The sequence below is a fragment of the Ruditapes philippinarum genome, unplaced genomic scaffold (assembly GCF_026571515.1).
Source record: "Ruditapes philippinarum isolate M1 unplaced genomic scaffold, ASM2657151v2 ctg8806_1_1_1_1, whole genome shotgun sequence".
In the NCBI taxonomy this organism is placed as follows: Eukaryota; Metazoa; Mollusca; class Bivalvia; order Venerida; family Veneridae; genus Ruditapes; species Ruditapes philippinarum.
This window is the reverse complement of record NW_026854365.1, coordinates 64686-84056: the sequence shown is the minus strand read 5'-3', so window position 1 is coordinate 84056 and position 19371 is coordinate 64686. Positions and strand designations below refer to the sequence as shown.

General features: G+C 33.5%; 2 protein-coding genes and 1 long non-coding RNA gene across 3 annotated transcripts in view; 1 reads left to right on the top strand and 2 right to left on the bottom strand.

Moving 5' to 3' along the window:
- Window positions 1-751: 751 nt before the first annotated feature.
- Window positions 752-3547, bottom strand: LOC132739971 (uncharacterized). The gene is made up of 2 exons (XR_009627083.1): window positions 3422-3547; window positions 752-1203 (listed from the first exon to the last, which is right to left on the bottom strand). It is a non-coding gene; the product is annotated as an uncharacterized LOC132739971 (long non-coding RNA).
- LOC132739969 (uncharacterized) lies at window positions 3528-5151 on the top strand. Its single transcript, XM_060727821.1, has 2 exons — window positions 3528-3606; window positions 4456-5151. The coding sequence occupies exon 2, from the start codon at window positions 4460-4462 to the stop codon at window positions 4919-4921; it is 462 nt and encodes a 153-aa protein (XP_060583804.1). The 5' UTR covers window positions 3528-3606; window positions 4456-4459; the 3' UTR covers window positions 4922-5151.
- A 2206-nt stretch (window positions 5152-7357) lies between these two features.
- The window catches only part of LOC132739976 (integrator complex subunit 1-like), a 38241-nt gene continuing 26227 nt past the window's right edge, over window positions 7358-19371 (bottom strand). Inside the window, exons 27-42 of the mRNA XM_060727830.1 lie at window positions 19126-19218; window positions 18615-18789; window positions 18039-18186; window positions 17354-17459; window positions 15753-15854; window positions 15222-15374; window positions 14515-14588; window positions 13761-13890; window positions 12776-12909; window positions 11742-11931; window positions 10936-11066; window positions 10149-10351; window positions 9698-9768; window positions 8759-8850; window positions 8509-8618; window positions 7358-7655 (exon numbers count right to left, since the gene is read on the bottom strand). Coding sequence (XP_060583813.1) covers window positions 7537-7655; window positions 8509-8618; window positions 8759-8850; window positions 9698-9768; window positions 10149-10351; window positions 10936-11066; window positions 11742-11931; window positions 12776-12909; window positions 13761-13890; window positions 14515-14588; window positions 15222-15374; window positions 15753-15854; window positions 17354-17459; window positions 18039-18186; window positions 18615-18789; window positions 19126-19218 — 2031 coding nt within the window. The 3' untranslated portion in view covers window positions 7358-7536. The remainder of the gene's footprint in view (window positions 7656-8508; window positions 8619-8758; window positions 8851-9697; window positions 9769-10148; window positions 10352-10935; window positions 11067-11741; window positions 11932-12775; window positions 12910-13760; window positions 13891-14514; window positions 14589-15221; window positions 15375-15752; window positions 15855-17353; window positions 17460-18038; window positions 18187-18614; window positions 18790-19125; window positions 19219-19371) is intronic.

Genomic DNA, 19371 nt, shown 5'->3' with positions numbered 1-19371 from the left:
TGTATATACTGAGGTTGGAGGTAGCTGGGAAATGAGTCATTTTTTTCTTCTGTCTCCAATTTTCGGGGTCAATGTGGCGATTTGTTTTGGTCCCAAAATAGCGAGGATATGCCCACCTCATATTACTGAGACCTTGACCATGGATTAAAAGGAACCTGAGATACAAAAAACTATAGACATAAAATATGAAATTCTTTCATAGACCAACTGGAACACTTAACACGAATATTATACAAAAATAAATAAGAAATAGATTCAGAAATAACTTGAAAATCAAGTATTTGTACTATTTTCAATCCGATTTCAGTGCCCAGAACGCGTTGCAACGCTTTTCAATTTTGGGGAGGACCATAGATAATATTGGTATAACTTTTGGTCCGACCCTTTTGTATGTAGGCCAATGGTAACATTGTCGTTTGCTATAGGAAATATATCCGATTGCTTAAATAAATGCAGTTTATATATATATTACTTTTCAAACCTAGGGATAAAATGATAAATTAAAACTTTATTTCATTTTCCACTTTACTACATGTATTCATTTATAGTTTTTTTATTATAAATTAAAAAAAATATTTACACAAAGTTTAGTTATGTGCATATGTAGCGAAAAGTAAACATTAACATCGAATATACTTTAAAATTGTTGAAAAGAGGAAACTATATACATGTATGAGGAGACTTAGTGCAAGAAAACTGAAAGGTTCAAAGAGAAAGAATAATTAAACAAAAATAACAACAAAATGCCGTGTTGATTTCTGGCTTTGTAGTAGATATTGGTAGACATTTGTTAATATTGTCATTACAAGATATAGTCACTGTATTTTATGAAAGTTTTTCATGTAAAGAATGCCAGTGTAGATATACAGTTCAATTTTGTACGAAGGATCTACTGTAGCACAATTGCATTGACTGTTTGTACAGTACGCCTGTAGACGAAGGTTTTATGTCTTCCTCCTCGGAATCACTATCACTATCATGTTCACCTTCCACGGGTGTGCGGGTGAATGTCTCCTTGGTGATCAGACCCCAGAGTGATGATGTCTTAGAATAGTGTTGGGACTGTTGTACAGTCGTGCTAGAGTTTTTTTTCTTGACATATTTCGTACCCAGGAAATGATTCTCAATCACGTTTGAAAACGACATGTTTTCTTTGAAACAAAACGATCCGGTATTCTTTGAGAAAGCCATGGCTATGCATCACTGAAACATATATTTGCAAAGAATATGCAAACTGTAATATAGTGTCATGTGCTTAAATAAAGACACTAGATATTACTAAACTACGCAATTCTGACAAACTTTTATATGAATTAAAAACAAGAAATGTCGAACGACACATATGCCCCCCTTTCAAGCCCTTGACTCATATTTTTGGTACTTTTGTTATAGACACATGCTATAAATGGGTACATGGAAGTGTTCAGTTATGAAAAAAGACCAATATACATGTATATGTAAGCTATCATTAATAAGTTATACAAGTTGGAGGGTAGCTGGAATAATATATATGTTATCCTATAAATGTAACCATTCTGACATTCAAGGCCCCTGTGACCTTGACCCCAAAATCAATAGGGGTCATCTACTAGTTATGGCCAATCAATATATGAAATATGAAGACTTTGTGATAAATAGTTTTTAAGATAATGAGCCGAAACCATTCTGACATTTAAGGCCCCTGTGGCCTTGACCTTTGACCTAGTAATCCCAAAAGTATCAGGGGTCATCTACTAGTTATGACCAATCAGTATGTGAAATATGAAGACTTTGTGATTAATTGTTTTCAGGATAATCAGCGGAAACCATTCTGACATATAAGGCCACTGTGAAGTTGACCTTTTGCCTAATGACCCCAAAATCAATAGCAGTCATCTTTTAGTTATGATCAATAACAATCAGTATGTGAAATATGAAGGCCTTGCGATGAATAGTTTTCAAGATAATCAGCGGAAACCACTCTGACATTTAAGGTCACTGTGACCTTGACCTTTGACCCAAAAATCAATAGGGATAATTTACTAGTTATGCCCAATCAGTATGTGAAATATGAAGACTTTGTGATGAATAATTATTTTCAAGATAAACAGAGGAAACCATTCTGACATTTAAGGCCACTGTGACCTTGACCTTTGCCCTAGTGGCCCCAAAATCAAAAGGGGTTATCTGCTAGTTATGACCAATCAGTATGTGAGTTTTTGATCAAGATAATCAGCGGAAACCATGTGGTCTACAGACGGAAAGACCGACCGACCGACAGACAGACAGACCGACATTATAGCAAAACAATATACCCCCTCTTCTTCGAAGGGGGGTGGGGGCATAAAAATATATTAAGATTACAGAAAGAAAAAACTGAAGAAAAAAAATCATATTTAAAGCACAATCACCATTATTTACTAATTCAGTGTACATTCAAAATAGAAATTAAATTTGGTTTCCCGCCTAATATTTTGAACCTTAGAAAGTCAATACTATACATTGCGTTGGTTTCCCAACAAATGACATAAGATGATCCATATGTATACATGTGTCACCACAGGACCTTGAAATTCTGTCAATAACAGCAGTAAAAAAATCCATACCTAGTTAAAAAAACAACATGTATATAGGCATGGATTTTTTATCGGACTTTACTGCTATTATTGACAGAATTTCAAGGTCCTTTGTAAGGAATTTAAATAGAACAAAATTACCATTTTACATTGTACCGTATAAATATAAATAGTAAAAAAATCCAGAGAAATCGGACTAAAGAAATGCGTGTATATATTAAGAAGAACTGCCAGTAAGACAGCTCGACTAAATTTTCAGTGCAAGATTGTAAAACATTGAAGAGCCTTGATAATCTAGAATTTTAGAAAGTTCAAAAATGGCCATAATTCTGTCGAAATCCATGTTAGAGTTATTGGCCTTATTATATGCTCTGAAATAAGTGTGTGAAGTTTCAACTGAATCACACACACACACGCGAGCACGCACGCACGCACACACGCACACACACACACACACACACACACACAACGTTTGCTACAATTGTTGTCTATATGAAAGCGTATTTGAAATTTTTGGTTTATCTTTTGATTTTATCATAATTTATTCTTAGACAATAAAGACGTAATCAGGCATATCAGTCAAAGTTTTGTGTTTGTGTTAACTACTGATTATGACACAAATTAACAGGGTGGAACATGAACCGTGCTAATAGTAAAACATAAAAGAGTAGTTTCCATAATGGTTTGAAAGTATATATATGGGTCTCCATTTCATTCAAGCTCTAGTTTGTTCACAGCAAAAATATCTTATATAATTATATCATTATTATACTAATTATTCCTTCTCCACAGCGACAGTTAACTAAATAATGTAGTTATTCAATTATATTTTAAACAGAAAATTAAATGAGCATTAAATTTAATACCTTGTCAATGAACTGCCTGGTGCGCAATAATATGTAATTTCCGGTGGCGCTCTTCACTCGAAACAAGTTACCACCCGACCCTATAATGTACATGTACCTGGAATCCCATTTTTTACGTAATATTTTAAAAGTTTGACGGCGTTAATTAAGTTAGCACTTTTGTGGAAAAAATACTCTCGTACACCGTGAGTATAAATTTTGTTTCTATAGTATGCTTATACATTTCGTTTTTTTTTATTAAATAAAAAGCAAAGCTTTATTATTTGTGTAGAAAGTTGCTAAGGAAAAAAACTGTAATATTCTATGTAGAGGATATTATACTGACCATTGAACGAGTTGTATAATATTAATGTCATATTATACGAGCCTCTGGCGAGCAAAGTACTTATATTATCTAACGAGTTCAATTAATTCAGTAATGAACCTACACGAATATAATATTCTTTTCATCACATACCCAAAATAAAGACTGTTTAAAGTGCAAAAGAATAATTTTTCATTGATGCGCCTATAGTGTCACGCTAACATTAAGCGCGTCTGTATTGGTAGTTTAGCTCTAGTACGGACTGGTGTAACTCTAGGGACGATGGTTAGGAAACTACCCGCCTATATGACTGAAATACGGTTGGGAAAAGGCGTAAAATGAAACAAACAAACAAACAAACAAACAAATAAACGTCAAAATATATGCATGGCCGTGCAATACCATATTTACGGAGTCGCAAAACCGGCACGGGTATTATTTTATTCAACGAGTTCAATAAATTATGTATTGAATCTACACGAACTTAATATTTTTTTTAATAAGAACTGTTTACAGTGTTAATAATCCTCTTTTGTTATTGAGGCGCCTATAGTATTTAGCGCGTCTTTAGGCTATGTTTGTACTACCCACATGACGTCACGTCTAAATATATGCATGGCCATGCAATTGAGTCGCAAAAGCGGCACGGGTATGTGATTAAATCTATAAAGTACATTAATTAATTATGATAATTCCAAAATTTAATTTGACATTATATGTCCCTTTTCAGTAAAATGAGTAAACATATCGGCTTCAATTACAACTCGCATTACATATCGAAGCATGACGACTCCTATTTTGAAGAAAAAGAAGAAGTATCTGATTACGTAAGAAATGAAAGAAGATGTCTGGCACGAAACGCAGGACGCGAAAATGTTCAAAAAGGGAACATCTGGTCTTGTGGATTTGGGTTTTTCCCTGATCAAAAACCAGCACTGACAGAGGGCAAATCGTGTAAAACTATCGCCACGAAAGACGACAGTGAGTCTGCTGTAATTGGAGCGAGGTACGAAAGTCGAGATGTAAGACCTAAAGAAGGAAAAGCGGAAAGTGACAGCGATGAAGAAGCAGACGTTTGCCTACCAAATCCGGAGAGACCAGGACTTAAATATAAACGAACAAGGAAACGAAATGTTACATACAAAGAAGGCGACCACGTGTCTGAGTCTTCATTCGGAGTTGGCTTGAACTGGTAACAAGTTCTGTAGCAATTCTTGAACCAGATACAGTAACTATAATCATGTCACAAATTTCAAAAAATATAATAAATGAGTGAAAAAATAGACTATAAAAAGATTGATAAAAAGGTTCAAAATGCACTTCACTAAAATAAATTTTAGTGTGAAACAATTTTAATAAGTTTAATGGATAGTTAAAACGTGAATTGACCTGCTATTTTCAGTTAAAATAAAACTTTTCTTAAGCAGATGGTTGTTATTTATTATATCTTGAAATACACAATAATAATAATAATAATAATAATAATAATAATAAGGGTTGTACGTCGTTTCTTGTGATGCCTTGAACATAAATTTGATTGATAGGTCTTTCTAATTATACTACATAAACAGCTCATATTATTTCATACCCAGTTTTAAATTATTAAACCACATACGATTATAATTATCGACCCTCCTCCGTTCCGCAAGCGATATACATGTACTTTATTATAAAACAAGACATGCATGTTATTTAATAATAGCTGAAAACCCGTGCCAATACTTTTTGCGTTTTTTTCCTGTTGCACGCTTGTAGTTATTACCGTCCATGAACAATAAGAGAGCTGTAAAGTCAAGTTGGCATCAGTCCAGAAAAGACATGAAAACGTTTTTTATTAGACTATATACATATTATTGATTTTAAGACTGAAATATATTTAGAGCTATACATTAACAAACTTGAAATATGGAAACCAGAATACTTAACAAAGTATTTTATAATGTCGTATTGTTTGAAATACTAAAAAAGCTATTTTGTTACACAATGTAATGCAATTGTACATGGACGTGTCTTTTTGGCACAGGTACAAATATTAGTACGTATTTTACACATACCAAAAAAATATCGAAACCACCAAACAATTAGAAACTAAGTCAGACAAGAGAGCCCTTTTGCCCTGCTAGGTCGCTCACCTGAGGCATGGGAGTATGCCTGTATTTAGAGTTTGTGAAGACAAACATTCTTATTGAACTGGGTAAACGATGACCTCAGTTTTACAGAGGTTTCCTAAAGATCTGATCGGGTGACTTAGTTTCTGAACATATATGACTTACGGTAGTTTCAAATCTGCACTTAGTCTTGTTGAGATATATACCATGTATGTTGACAAATATCTTTTGAAATCGGGTTAAAAGCGTCAATAACATAACAAAAATGCATGTCACAATATTTTGTGGCCAATTTGTAAAACTGTATGAGAAAGATTACAAGTAAATGAAAATTTTATTTATACGATGACTTGAAATTACACTGTTAATTGAATACAGTCCGAGTGACAACGACATCTGAAAGATATATCTGTTAAAAAGAAAAGAGCATGGAGCTAAAATGATAAATAACAAACATGGCAACGCCACGAAACCAGGTTTTTAATTATCACCATTGTTTGGTTGTCATTGGAAACAAAATACAGGCAACTTACAATATAACTTTATGCATTGAAACAGTAAAACCGACGAAATAGACGCCCGATGACAGACAACAGGGTGTCACAAAAGCTCACCTTGTCACTCTGTAACAGGTGAGCTAAAATTGATAACTCTCCTGGCGGCCCTTTTTCACCCTAGGGTAATTTTGAACAATCTTTGTAGAGGACAACTAGATCATGTTACATACCAAATATCAAGGTTCTACACCTTGTGGATTTCGACACGAGGTTTTTTAAGATTTCCCTATTTAACTTTATATAAAACTGATAAGCCCTCTGATGCCTATTTGTGGTCATAGCTTAAAATGCGTCAGTAGATCAGCAAAACATAGCCGTATTAATGATTCAATCAAGGTTGAAGTTTATCATGGCTTTAACTTCATTAAAGCCGTGATTTTATATACATGTACAAAAATGTATTCGGTCTCCATACATGATGCAACATTAAATCATTTTTTATGTAAGGAGTTGAGCTTTTGATAATTATACAATATGTATACAATAGACTGGCTCCTAAGGTCAGGCAAATTTTTACCCCATGGCAGTATGTTGAGGGGACCACCATAGTACGCCTTATGGCCTCCGACGAAACTTTTAAAAGATTCTCCAAATATGCCTGGCCATAAATAACCCGAGAGGTTTTAATGGCACAGGATCCATGAACGATGCTACATATTAATTTTTGCTACAGACCTAATACGCCTACATGTACATGTCCCTATAATACATGATTTATCCGTTTTCCTAATCCTCGGATGCTCATGCAGTTGTGTTCCATTCTGGTAAGCTCGGAACTGATTTATGCACCGTCACTCGTGACAATGGCCATACCTCCCTCATTCGTTGTCAGCTTTTTACTGATAATCAACGACAATATTAGTCAGTGTTTATCATTTCAGATCAAAAGCTTGAGAAAAAAATAAAAAACATGGCTAATGATATTTTATTGTCATATCAAAACAAGTAGGTTTGCTATTCAAGTAATGGATCTATCATCCACAAAAGTTTTCCAGTTCAAAACAGCCAATTAAACATTTATCTCTACAAAATGAAAGTAAAATTGACTTTTCTATCAGTATCTTGATATCTTGAAGGTTGGTTAACCATCTGTATCCATATCATCCTTAACAAGTGTCAATGTAAATTTCTAAGGTCATCAGAAGGTCATGTAGAGGCAAGGTCAAGGTTAAGTAGCTGTAAACTTTCGCTGATGTAGGAACTTGTTTCAATAGAGGTGTTAATACCTGCAGATAGCGCCCTCTGTAGGATCACATCAGCATAATCTGTAAACAAACAAAATACATGTGTTTACTTCATAAACAAACATAAACTATCACTAAAAGATACTTACGGGGTGTGAAGCAAAAAAATTAGGTCTGTTCCCGCGTAACTTTTTTTAGAAGGTTTTCATCAATTAGCAACTTTCCAGCTTTTGATGATGGAGGAAGATATTAGGTGTCCCTCTGTGAAAAATATCAGGTAGAACCACCAACTTTCCATAAGGTAACTGGATAGCTTCCACATATAAAAGAATCCAAACTCTCTGGCAAGATTCAAACACACAACAGTCAGAGGCAAGTGGTAATACAAGCTGAATTAAGTAAGCCTCCAGTAAATCATACAATCACTGGATATAAAATATGCTTGTGCAAGCAATAAAGCATATACACTGAATCGTTAGACTCGCAATAAATGATACAGCAATTCTGTTTATGCACTCTGCAATCTGTAAAAAGAATGATATTAGTCTAGTTGACTACACTTTTACAATAGACATGCATTGATTTGACTTTACAACAGTCCATTAGAAGATAGAGGGATTGCAGCATAAAAATACTAAAATTGAATAGCAAACAGGACATATGTCTGTTATTACCACCTCTACCAATGTGAACATCAAAAGGCTGGCCTTACTATACACAAGTGACATTAGTCTGTTACTGCCAACTTTTACCAATGCGAAAGCCAAGGCTGGCCTAACTCTACACTAGTAACATCAGTCTATTATTACCACCACTACCAATGTAAAGGCCAAGGCTGGCTTGTCTCTATACTAGTGACACAGGTCAGTTTCTTGCCTCAACAAGTGTTCAAACAGTTTATTACGTCATATAAACAGAGACTAACAATACATACCTTGACACAGTAGTGTAAATTCCGCCAGATTTGTGAGAGCGGAGGTGATTATATCTGGATCCTCACTTTCTAAACAATGAAGAAATGCTGGTACAAACTCTACAGCTTGTCTACAGTAAATAAACAGATATAACTCAGTTACACACATAACTCAGATGGCTGGCATAAAATCAACAAAATTTCATAAAATAACAAAGTAATATGAAAAGAAATGGCAACACAAAATATTACAAGGAATACAAAGACTTACTTTGGATTTTGTTTGATATGTCTCTTAGCAAGTTCAAAGGCTGTGTTCCTACACTGGTCATTAGGGAATAACATCAATCTCTTTAAATCATCCTATAGTGTATGGAATTAAAACATAAATTTTACATAATTTGATACATCTTTTATCATTGACCTGTTGAATTTCTTAAATGGAACAGTCTAGTTTCTATTTTTAGAACTGTCAATTATCAATTTTGGGGACAGCTAGAATATAAGAATTAAAGTTAATCAGCCTATAGTATAAAGCCTGGTTAGATTGAACTGATATTCAAGCTGGCCTGGCTCTGTACTCGTGGTAAAGGTTTATCACTTGCAGTTCCTGCAGGGTAGGCCTAAAGTTATATACGTGGATATTAATTGTAGTAAGCTATTGGATATATGTTGTCTCATATTTATGATGTCATCTGACATATACCATTGTATATGATTTTATTTACATTACCCCTTCCCATAACCCATAATATGTAGAAAATGATTTGAATTCAGCCCTTAAAGACACTGTATTCTATCATCCAATTTATCTTCCAGCACAGAATCATACCCCAGAAACAAAATGCATGCTTAAATTAAAATACAATGTAATTTGATTTAAATTTCACCCTGAATTATATTAACAGATCATTGGGATTTTTATCATAACCAAAATAATCAACACAGTATAAGTCATATGGCAACTTTCTAGCTTTACGGGAGTAGGAGAACATCAAGTGCCCTTCCATATATTATTACAGGCACGAACAGACACCTGAGTAGAACCACCGACATTCCATAAGCTAGCTGGATAGCTTCCTAACATAAAAGAATCCAAAGGCTCTATCGGGATTCAAACCCAAGTGGTTCGAAGTCAACAACCTGTATAATGGTTTATAGTTTTCTTATAACAATATAAATGGTCAGTATATTAGATTGTAATTCATACCACAAAATGCTCTAGAATTTCTCCTTTTCTCTTCGATGTTTCATCTAGATCTTGTAGCACCATTAAAACTTCTATAAATAAATAAAACAATTATCCATAGTAAAATCATAATTTTATCAAGCCACTTGTTATAGAACTGTTTTTTTGTGTGCAAAGGTCTGGTCCCAAAGAAAACAGCAGTAAACCAATTTATACTTGATTTGTTAATTACTTAAACATGTACATAAACCTAGGTTAAACCAACTTGCTTTTGGAAGCCAGAGACAATCAACATTAGAATAAACTAGAAATGTGCCCATGGGGCAAGGTACTCCAACATTTCACTGGTTTGTAGTCTACCAACAGACAACTTGAATGCATAACAGGGGGATGGACAGACTAAGTTAGGGCATAAAAAACAATGATGATGATAGAAATGTTTTTTCAAATGACTTTAACAACGAAAACCTACCATCAGAGTTATCTTTTTTTATTTTCTGCATGAAGGGGGTGAGATGAGAAGCTGCCCAGGGTGAGGACGATCTGGCAGGGTAGACAACTGACCCGGCCTCCACAGGCTGACCCTCTATCTCCTCTTGACTGTGTCGTGGCAGTGTTAGCCCTGCAAGCAGTGACTTCAAGGGAGATAATTCAGGGAACTGTGAAGAAACATTCCTGCAAAAAAAGATAATCTCCCCCTTTTAATATGTTAAATGTATACGTAACAAAAAATAAACTCATTATTTATCACAAGCATTTTAACTGAGAACATGCAATATAATTCATGTTAAATCAATTCTACACATATATAAAGAATAAAGATTTTCATAATCATTTTAAAATCATTCAAATATTCATTTACTTCACCTCTAATGCATAAAACAATATTTCCATAAACGATTAGCAACTTTTAAATTGCCTACATAAAATAAAGTTGAAACTATGGAATGTAAACTTTACATAAGCTGATTTTATTAGGCCAGGTCATATCTTAGTAGCTTCCTTGATAACTAAGCATGCTTACTATTTTACTAATTTCTTTGCAAATAACTGATAATTTATCCCATATAGTTTTTGAAACAGTGGTTAGAGAAAATTGACCATTAGGTTCAATGTCCCAGATCCATTGTCAAAGTAAAAAACCAAAAAAACAACTTTGTTCATACAATTTAGAATTTTGTTGATAAATATAATACAGCAAAACATTAACAAGTATATTATTATGGCTTTTCATATGAATATAATAAACAAAGACTCACGTAAGTAGAAGGACATGTTTTTGTAACAGCCTACTTGCCCTCTGACTATCATGATTTACATAATCATTCAACATTTTCACCAGCTTTACAATCAGTGGAGCCATCAACTTGTTCGCATTAATACTGTATGCCTACAAAATAAATTAGTATATGTGATGTGTCCAAGGAAAAAATCCACCTGAGTAAGTAGATACCTACCAACATTTTATAGAAAGTTCAGTTTTTTTGACAGTTCCATAACATATTAATTTAATAAACATTTGTGCCATCTGATCATGGTCTGCACTGTTTGCTATGCAGTCAGTAAATTTTCCCTAAAACTGATGAATGGTATTGTCCAGATTAAATGATAGTTAAGGGTTGAAATATAAGTCAATGAGTAATGACACTTCCTTATGTATAGAATTTGTGTTTACTTTCAACATTATCTAAATTAATAATTCATTTTAGTGGTCAATGCAAAAAAAAAAATCTATGCACAATGCAGGAGTATATTAATGTAAATTAACACTGCACATGGTTGGGTTTTATGTCGCATCAACATGGTATAGGTCATATGGCGATTTTCTAGTTTTACTGGTGGAGGAAGACCTCACGTGCCTTTTGGTACATTATTTCAGGCACAAACAGGCACCTGAGTAGAACCATCGATGTTCCATAAGCTAGCTGAACAGGTTCCTCAAATGAAAGAATCCAAAGTCACTATAGGGATTCGAACCCACAGCGGTGAGGGGCAAGTGGTTTGAAGTCATTACAATGACTTTTACCACTCAACCCCGGCCACAGCCGAATTACATGTAACTCACCGTAAGTAGACTGAAGTATTCCTCTAATATACTGTTTAATGTAGAATGTTCCTTATAGAATATACTGGGCTGTAACAGCTCAAGGATTCCTAGTATGTGAATATATAACGTATGTAGATTTCTCTGCTTGAATTCATAAAATGTAAACTGTGTCTTCCCTTTTAATAAGGCAACTATAGCTGGTAACTGCCTGAAAACAAAATCATATCATCATTATATTATAACAATTTCTATAATAATTTAATGCAAGCATTTATTTCAAATAAAAGGATCCACAGTAATATAAATTTAGCCATCCTCTTAAGTTCTTTTTCCTCTGTTGGGTTTTAAAATCCAACCAATTGTGTACAGACCAAATGGTGGTTTTTCCTGCTTCACTTGTTGAGGATGACCTCAAGTTCCAATTTGTGCATTATTTCAGGTACAAGTATGTGAGGGAATGGTTTAAAAATGGCACAACCTGTGGTATTGTAGTCTTATCCTTACTTATAATCATATTTTTGAGTAAGAACTAAGGTACCTCTCAATACATTACTTCTGGGGCATAAGCAAAACCACCAATCTACAATAAGCCAGCTTATTTTATTCTTTACATGAAACATTATCATGAGCATCATTCAAACTATAGATGGTGCAAGGATAAAAATTTGGAGTCAGCAACCCTTAAGCAGCATGAAAAATATTGTGAAGTGAACAAAGAAAGTAGTTTACAAATTGCACAAATGGCATAAACAATTCACATATAATACCAAAAAGATGTCACAATATGCAGATATAGCCCTTACTGTGCTAGTCATGCAGTAAACATATGGTGATAAATACTGCAAATCACTCATTATTTCCATTTAATATGTACTGTTAATTATTACTTGAATCTTTTTTTTCCTTCTTAAAATTTTAGTACATTTTTCTCAAGTTTGATTCTCTTGAAATATATTGGCTCATTTGAAGGTTTTGCAACTTTAAGCACAGTCAGAAACCACCTTAGATGAGAACATTGACAAAAAAAAGTGTAAAAGAATTAAACAGTTTACCTCAGCACAAGTACTGGATGTTCAGCAGCTAGTTTACGACAAGCTATATTTACATCACACATTCTATCATCATTTCTCTTACTTCTATTACCCTGATATAAACCTGTTATCAGTCTATGACTTATTAGATCCATCTGGAAAATAAAAACATTTTAATCTTTATACCTATATATACCATTCAGTTTGCATAGATCTGACTTGCTTTAAGTTAGGACTACCTATTGTTAAATTTTATAACCAAACAGCTGACAGTATTTGTTGGTTGTTTTTTCCCCAAGGGTTCGAATTTATTTCAAAACTTTTCAGTCATATCATGGCGGTCAAGAAAGTTAATACCACTTACTCCACAAGTGAGTTACTACTAGTAAACATCAAATAATAATGAATATATATTTGTACAAGATTAAATAATGAGTCATGTTCCAACTGAAAAATAAAATTCCTTTTCTACTTAAGGAACATACATTTATAGAATATTTTCAAACATCAAAAAAGGAAGAATACAGTATCTGATTTCATTATAATATACAGGACATTTTTTTTGTTTGTTTGTTTTGGGTTTTACGTCACATCAACACAGTAGAGGTCATATCGCGACGTTCCAGCATTATTTCAGGTACAAACCGGCACCTGAGTAAAACCACACCGACGTTCCGTAAGCTAGCTGGATAGCTTCCTCACATGAAAGAATCCAAAGTCCCTGTTGGGATTCAAACCCACAGCGGTGAGGGGCAAGTGGTTTGAAGTCAATGACCTTAACCACTCGGCCACGGATGCCCCAATATACAGGACATAACATCGAACAAAAACAAATGTTGTTGTCAGTTACATTTCTTTTCATTATAAAAAGGTAAACATTTACTGATGCCGTAACAATTACAAAATTCCTTGAGTTTGTAAGTCACAACATAAATATTTTAATACTAAAATTAGCCATTCTAACTAACATCACTATCTTTTGAATCATTATATTTTAAAATCATACCTGAGTCTGTGAGTTGTGAGAGGCTAATGCCTCGGAAGTTACACATTTAGAATCAGTCAACCAGGCAGACAAGTATGGATACTGTAGGTATAACTCTAGCAGAAATGCCTCGTAAAGATGAACTTCTCCACTGAAAAGGAAGTCAAACAACTCATTATACAAGAGTAATTAATAATTACAAGTGTCGCCTAATGATAGCCAATTAAGCAGTTGTATTGAAGAGTGATTGGACAGTTTGTTCCCTATATGTCACAGCTACGTTGTAGCATGTTACAGCAACAGTGTAGCAGGTCATTAAAAACTCCTTTTTTTATCAAAGGGCCATAACTCAGCCAAATATCATTTAACCAGAAAGCCTGTTAAATATGGACAAGTACTTGAGGTATCAATCAATCCTTTTAAAGTTTTATTCAATATACATTTGTAGGATAAGAAAAGATAAACTTTAAAAACAAAAATTCTCACAAAAAACATTGAACAGGAAAATGCTGATGATATGCACATGTACATGTATGCTTAGTACCAATTATTCCTGTAGAGTTTGGATGAAATTGAACTAGATGTTTTTGAAGAGTACTCCAGACAAGTTTTGTGACCCATGGACAGACCGACAGATAAACAATAGAGAAAACATCCCAATAAGGATAAGGCTGCAAAATAATAACAGGTAAACCCTCACACCACTACAACATGAATAATGCACTTGTCTGGTTTCAACTCTGATAAACAAATCTACTGGATTATAATTTCTTACCTTTTTAGTTTGAGCATTTTCTCTATATGGACAACCAAATGTTTCACTTTATCCTGGTCATCACACACACATGCCTTCAAAAGAATAAAAAAATAAATAAACATCAAATTTTGAACATAAATTTCCTGTTCTTTTCACCAAACTAAGGCTCTATAACAAAATTTTGTTCTTTTAAAAATTCTCCAAGACACAATACCTTTTTCTTAGTGGCACAAATGCCATATTTAGCTAATACTTATTTATTTTAGTTTGATTGTATTGGAAGCTATAAGCTTATATACTGAAACACTCTCAAATCTATTCCTGGAACCAACCAGTGTGTGAAGTTTCTTGCTCAAGGAAAAACAGCTTGCCTCTAACAGGATTTGAACCCACACTACCAGCATTTCTTAGATTACTAGTCTGACTTGTTATCCATTTGGCCATGCCACCACAAGAAAAATGCCTTATTTCAAGAATAAAGAGAATTTTAAGAATTTGCAAATGACTACTTATATGTTACTATAAACATGTATTTCAAGAATGAAATTAGAAAACTTTTATCTTTATAAATCATGTAACTAAATTCTAAATAAATGTAAATTAATATGATTTAAGACATTGGATAGCATTATATAACACTATCAAGGTTAACACAAATGAAAATTGTAAATCGAATCAGTAAACTTAAGATGTATTTTCCAACTATACAGAGAAGTTTGTTGTACCTTCAATAATTCTACCCTGTTCCTGATAGTAGCAGGGATCTGATTGGTTGATTTAGAGTCACATGAATGACTGGTTGCTTCTTGGATGATGTAGCTTACAAGAACAACTAACTGAGACCCAGTCAAACATAACACATCCTCTGAGCTCTGGTTCTGTAAAATATACAACCTTTACTAACTATTAACCTGCAGGAATTCATGCACTGGATTCGCACTGCTCGAATTTGGGACAGTTAAAAGTTCCATGCCTCAAGATGAGCCAAAATATTTCAAGAAAATCAAACTTGAGAAAAATGTACTAAGTCTTTAAGAAAAGCAAAAAGTTTTAGATAAAATTTAACATGTTGTGTGCAATGAAAGATATAGTATCAATCACCATATTTCTACTGCTTGTCTTGACATAGATTAGAAAGAACTTTTTAAAAGAAAACAGTTTTCATTAATTTCACTGAAATTATAGTAATTGTCATATTTTCAATCCTGCTTTTGATTTTTTTTTTTTTGGACAAAATATTGTATATCTAAACACACCTTATGTAGTTTTCTCTCCCTGCCCTGCCAGATCTTAGGTACATGTATACACGCCCACAGAAAATCTAACACTGACACAGGATCATATCTGTAAAAACCAATAATATAATTCATTGATTAATAAATGATTAAATATAAAGAAAACAAAGTACTAAGAAAAACATTTTAAAAATTTCAAAAATACCTCAATAACCAGTGTCCGAACTAGCAACTGACTGGCTTTTCTTATCAGTTTTGTTTCAAGTTAAGATAACTAGCTGTATATCTTTTTGTATAAACAGGTGGTAAGCTAAACATTTAAGTACCTTTGGTTATCAAAAGATATGTTTATATTAATACAAAGCTCATAAGCTTTTCATTGGTTAAAAACAAATATTCGCTATAAACTAGAAAGAACTCTTAAATTCTGGTTAAAAATTATGAAAAACCAGGACTCACCAATGTACAACATGTTTGTAGACCAGTGTAATCGAAATGTTGATTGTAATTGGGCAAGCAGTATAAAACGCTTGTTAGACAGCTTAGGTTGTAGTGATATTTGGCTTAACTTTAACTTAAATTTTAATTATATGCCAATGTTAAAGCAGCGTCTGCGAGACCAATATTTACAGAACTGGAATACTTCTATACAAAATATGCCCAAGCTTGATTACTACAGAAAATTTAAAACTTCTTTTTGTTATGAAAAATATCTTTTGATGTTTTAACAAATATGTGTTAAGAAAAGACTTTGCTTGTTTCAGACTAGGCTCGCATAACTTAGAAATAGAAACTGGAAGATTTTTTAACATTGATAGAAACGATCGCAAATGTAAACTATGTATATATAACTCTATTGAATCAGAATACCACTTCCTTTTATGTTGTCCAATTTATACTGTTATAAGAACCAAATATTTAGGAAAACATTTCATGGCCTACTATACAAAAATTTCGACTATATTGTCAACAAATAACAAAAAGCATATTCTTAAATGTGCTCACTATGTTCATAATGCATTTAAGTTGAGGCAACAGTCTCTTGAAGATGTAACTGCTTCTTAATTAGTTTCATTCTTGTACTCTTTTTGTTATATATTGTATGATGTAATGTTTGTAACTATTTAACTTTTGGCCATATTTGTCATGATACTCTGTGAATGGCCAAAGGTAATGTTTATTTGCCGATTTGCCAATAAAATGAAATGAAAAAAAAAAGTAAAGGCGTTATTTGTATTATTTTAGCACAAGCATGGTCGATTTTATTTGCAATTTAGGACAGATCACTCTTGGTTTTCATTTGATATTCCTTGGTTATTAATGTAGTTTATAAAGGCTCTGTTTATGGGTGTATTGAGCTGTCTTTCTGCATAAAGATAAACATGAAATAAAGATAAACATGAAGGACATTTCTCTAAAAAAAGTCTAAAAAAAAATCAACTACAAGATGGCTATTGTTAACCTATCCCTTTTTAATCACAGCTTGACAACAAGGGAGCTTATTACATCTATTTAATGAGCTTCCAACTTGACTGATGACCATTTGGACAAGGCAGTAAATATGGCTGACTACTGTGTTCTTCTCCCTTTACTAGACTGTTTCACACCATTTCTTAGCAAACAGCAAGCTTTTTTCTTTGTAATTCTGGAACCATTCTAATGATCTCAGGGTCAAGTAATTCTAACCAGTCAACAAACAAAGCACATGTAGATGGTAACATGGTGTCACTGGAAAAGAATTAATCATAACATGCTTATTTGTAAAACAATGTTGTAAGTTAGTGAATTATAAAAAAAGAAAAGATAATTTTTCAATTTGCTTTACACAAAGTAATCTTGAAATAAGTTTTAGATTATAAAGTGTTTTTTTATTTTAAATCCATCAATCAATTATCATTTAAAGAGGTACCTATTTTAGCTTTTTCAGTAACAGCAACAATAATGAGTTGCCTCGGCTATCAATGTCAATGTCACACTTAATACTCTGGATTCTTTTTGAATGGGTTTTATTCGGCACCAACACAATATAGGTCATATGGTGACTTTCTAGCTTTACTGGTGGAGGAAGACCTCACATGCCCTTCCCTGTCTTATTTCAGGCACAAACAGACAAGTAAAACAACCATTGTAACGCAAGCTAGTTGGATAGCTTCCTCACATGAAAGAATCCAAAGTTCCTGAAAGGGGCAAGTGGTTTGAAGTCAAAGACCTTAACCACTCAGCCCTGGACGCCCCAAATCAAATCTCTTTTCTATTACATACATGTACTTGCCAAATAAATCATCAGACAGGAAGTTAAACTATTACCTATCAGACTGTGTCTGGTTTTTCAGGAGTACACTACAGGCCAGCTGAGTTGCGGAGCTGGTACAGTCAGCTTTCATTGCCGTTCTCATACTATCTCTAACCAATGATTCCAGCTTACTGCCAGCTGATTCAGCTACCTTCTTCAAGTCTGTAAAACAAGAAAAAATAAGAACATTTGCTTCAGTAGAACATATGTATACACATTTTTTCCCTTGTTTACCATAAAAGTTTCCGGCAAGGAGAATATAAAGATATACACATTTCATGTATAATTGATACTTTTTTACGGGCTGGATTTAAGTCGCAACAACACAGTATAGGTCATATTGCGAATTTCCAGCTTTACTGGTGGAAGAAGACCTCAGGTGCCCTTCCTTGCATTATTTCAGGCAGAAAGGGGCGCCTGAGTAATACCACTGATATAAACTAGCTGGATAGCCTCCTCACATGAAATGACCTAAACTCCATTTTGGGCTTTGAACCCACAGCGGTGAGGTGCAAGTGGTGAATAATTAATACCATGTCTTATTCTTTAAAATAATTTAAACAATTTTTTTTTTCATATAATCTTATTACCTTCGAAGAATATCTCCTGGTTTTCCGTCCTAAGTTGAGATCTGTGAGATTTTTTATTGGCCTGTGACAGCATGTACTGATGAACCATGGCGGCCATTGGTGAACTTTGACCTATACAATACTGACTCAGTCTCTCCATTGTTTGATGCAGGCAGTTCTTTACACCAGCTTCATTCTGTATGAAAAGGTGTAGTTGTTATGGCAACAATAATTATTACTTATTTATAAGAAATCACATATTCTGTCACTTTCTACAACTTTACAATATTTGGTTTACCAGATACTAAGCTGACTCATGATATTACAACTTATCATTGCCTTTATCTTAAAGCTGCATTCTTCCAGATGAGCCAAAATATTTCAAGAAAATCAAACTTTAAAAAAATGTACTAAGATTTTAAGAAAGGCCTTTTTGATCAATAAACTACAAAAAGTTCCAAATTCAAAGCATGGCATCTCCATATCTCCATAACAAATGCAACATGATAAAGAGTCAATTAATTCAACAAACCTGTTTTGCCATGATGATTCTCAGCAAAGAGCAAGCCTTGGTTGAGTGTATAACTGACTTTGCAAAATCTGCACTTGTTGACCCTAGTAGGATCTGTATAAACAAAATAAAACAACATATCTATATCAGCAACTAAATATCAAAATATATCAAAAGAATTTAACTCTAACTCAAGACGGAATTTCCTATTCATTTTTCCTTAAATGTGTACATTTTAACCAATCATAATTTTGAAAAAGTTGATCA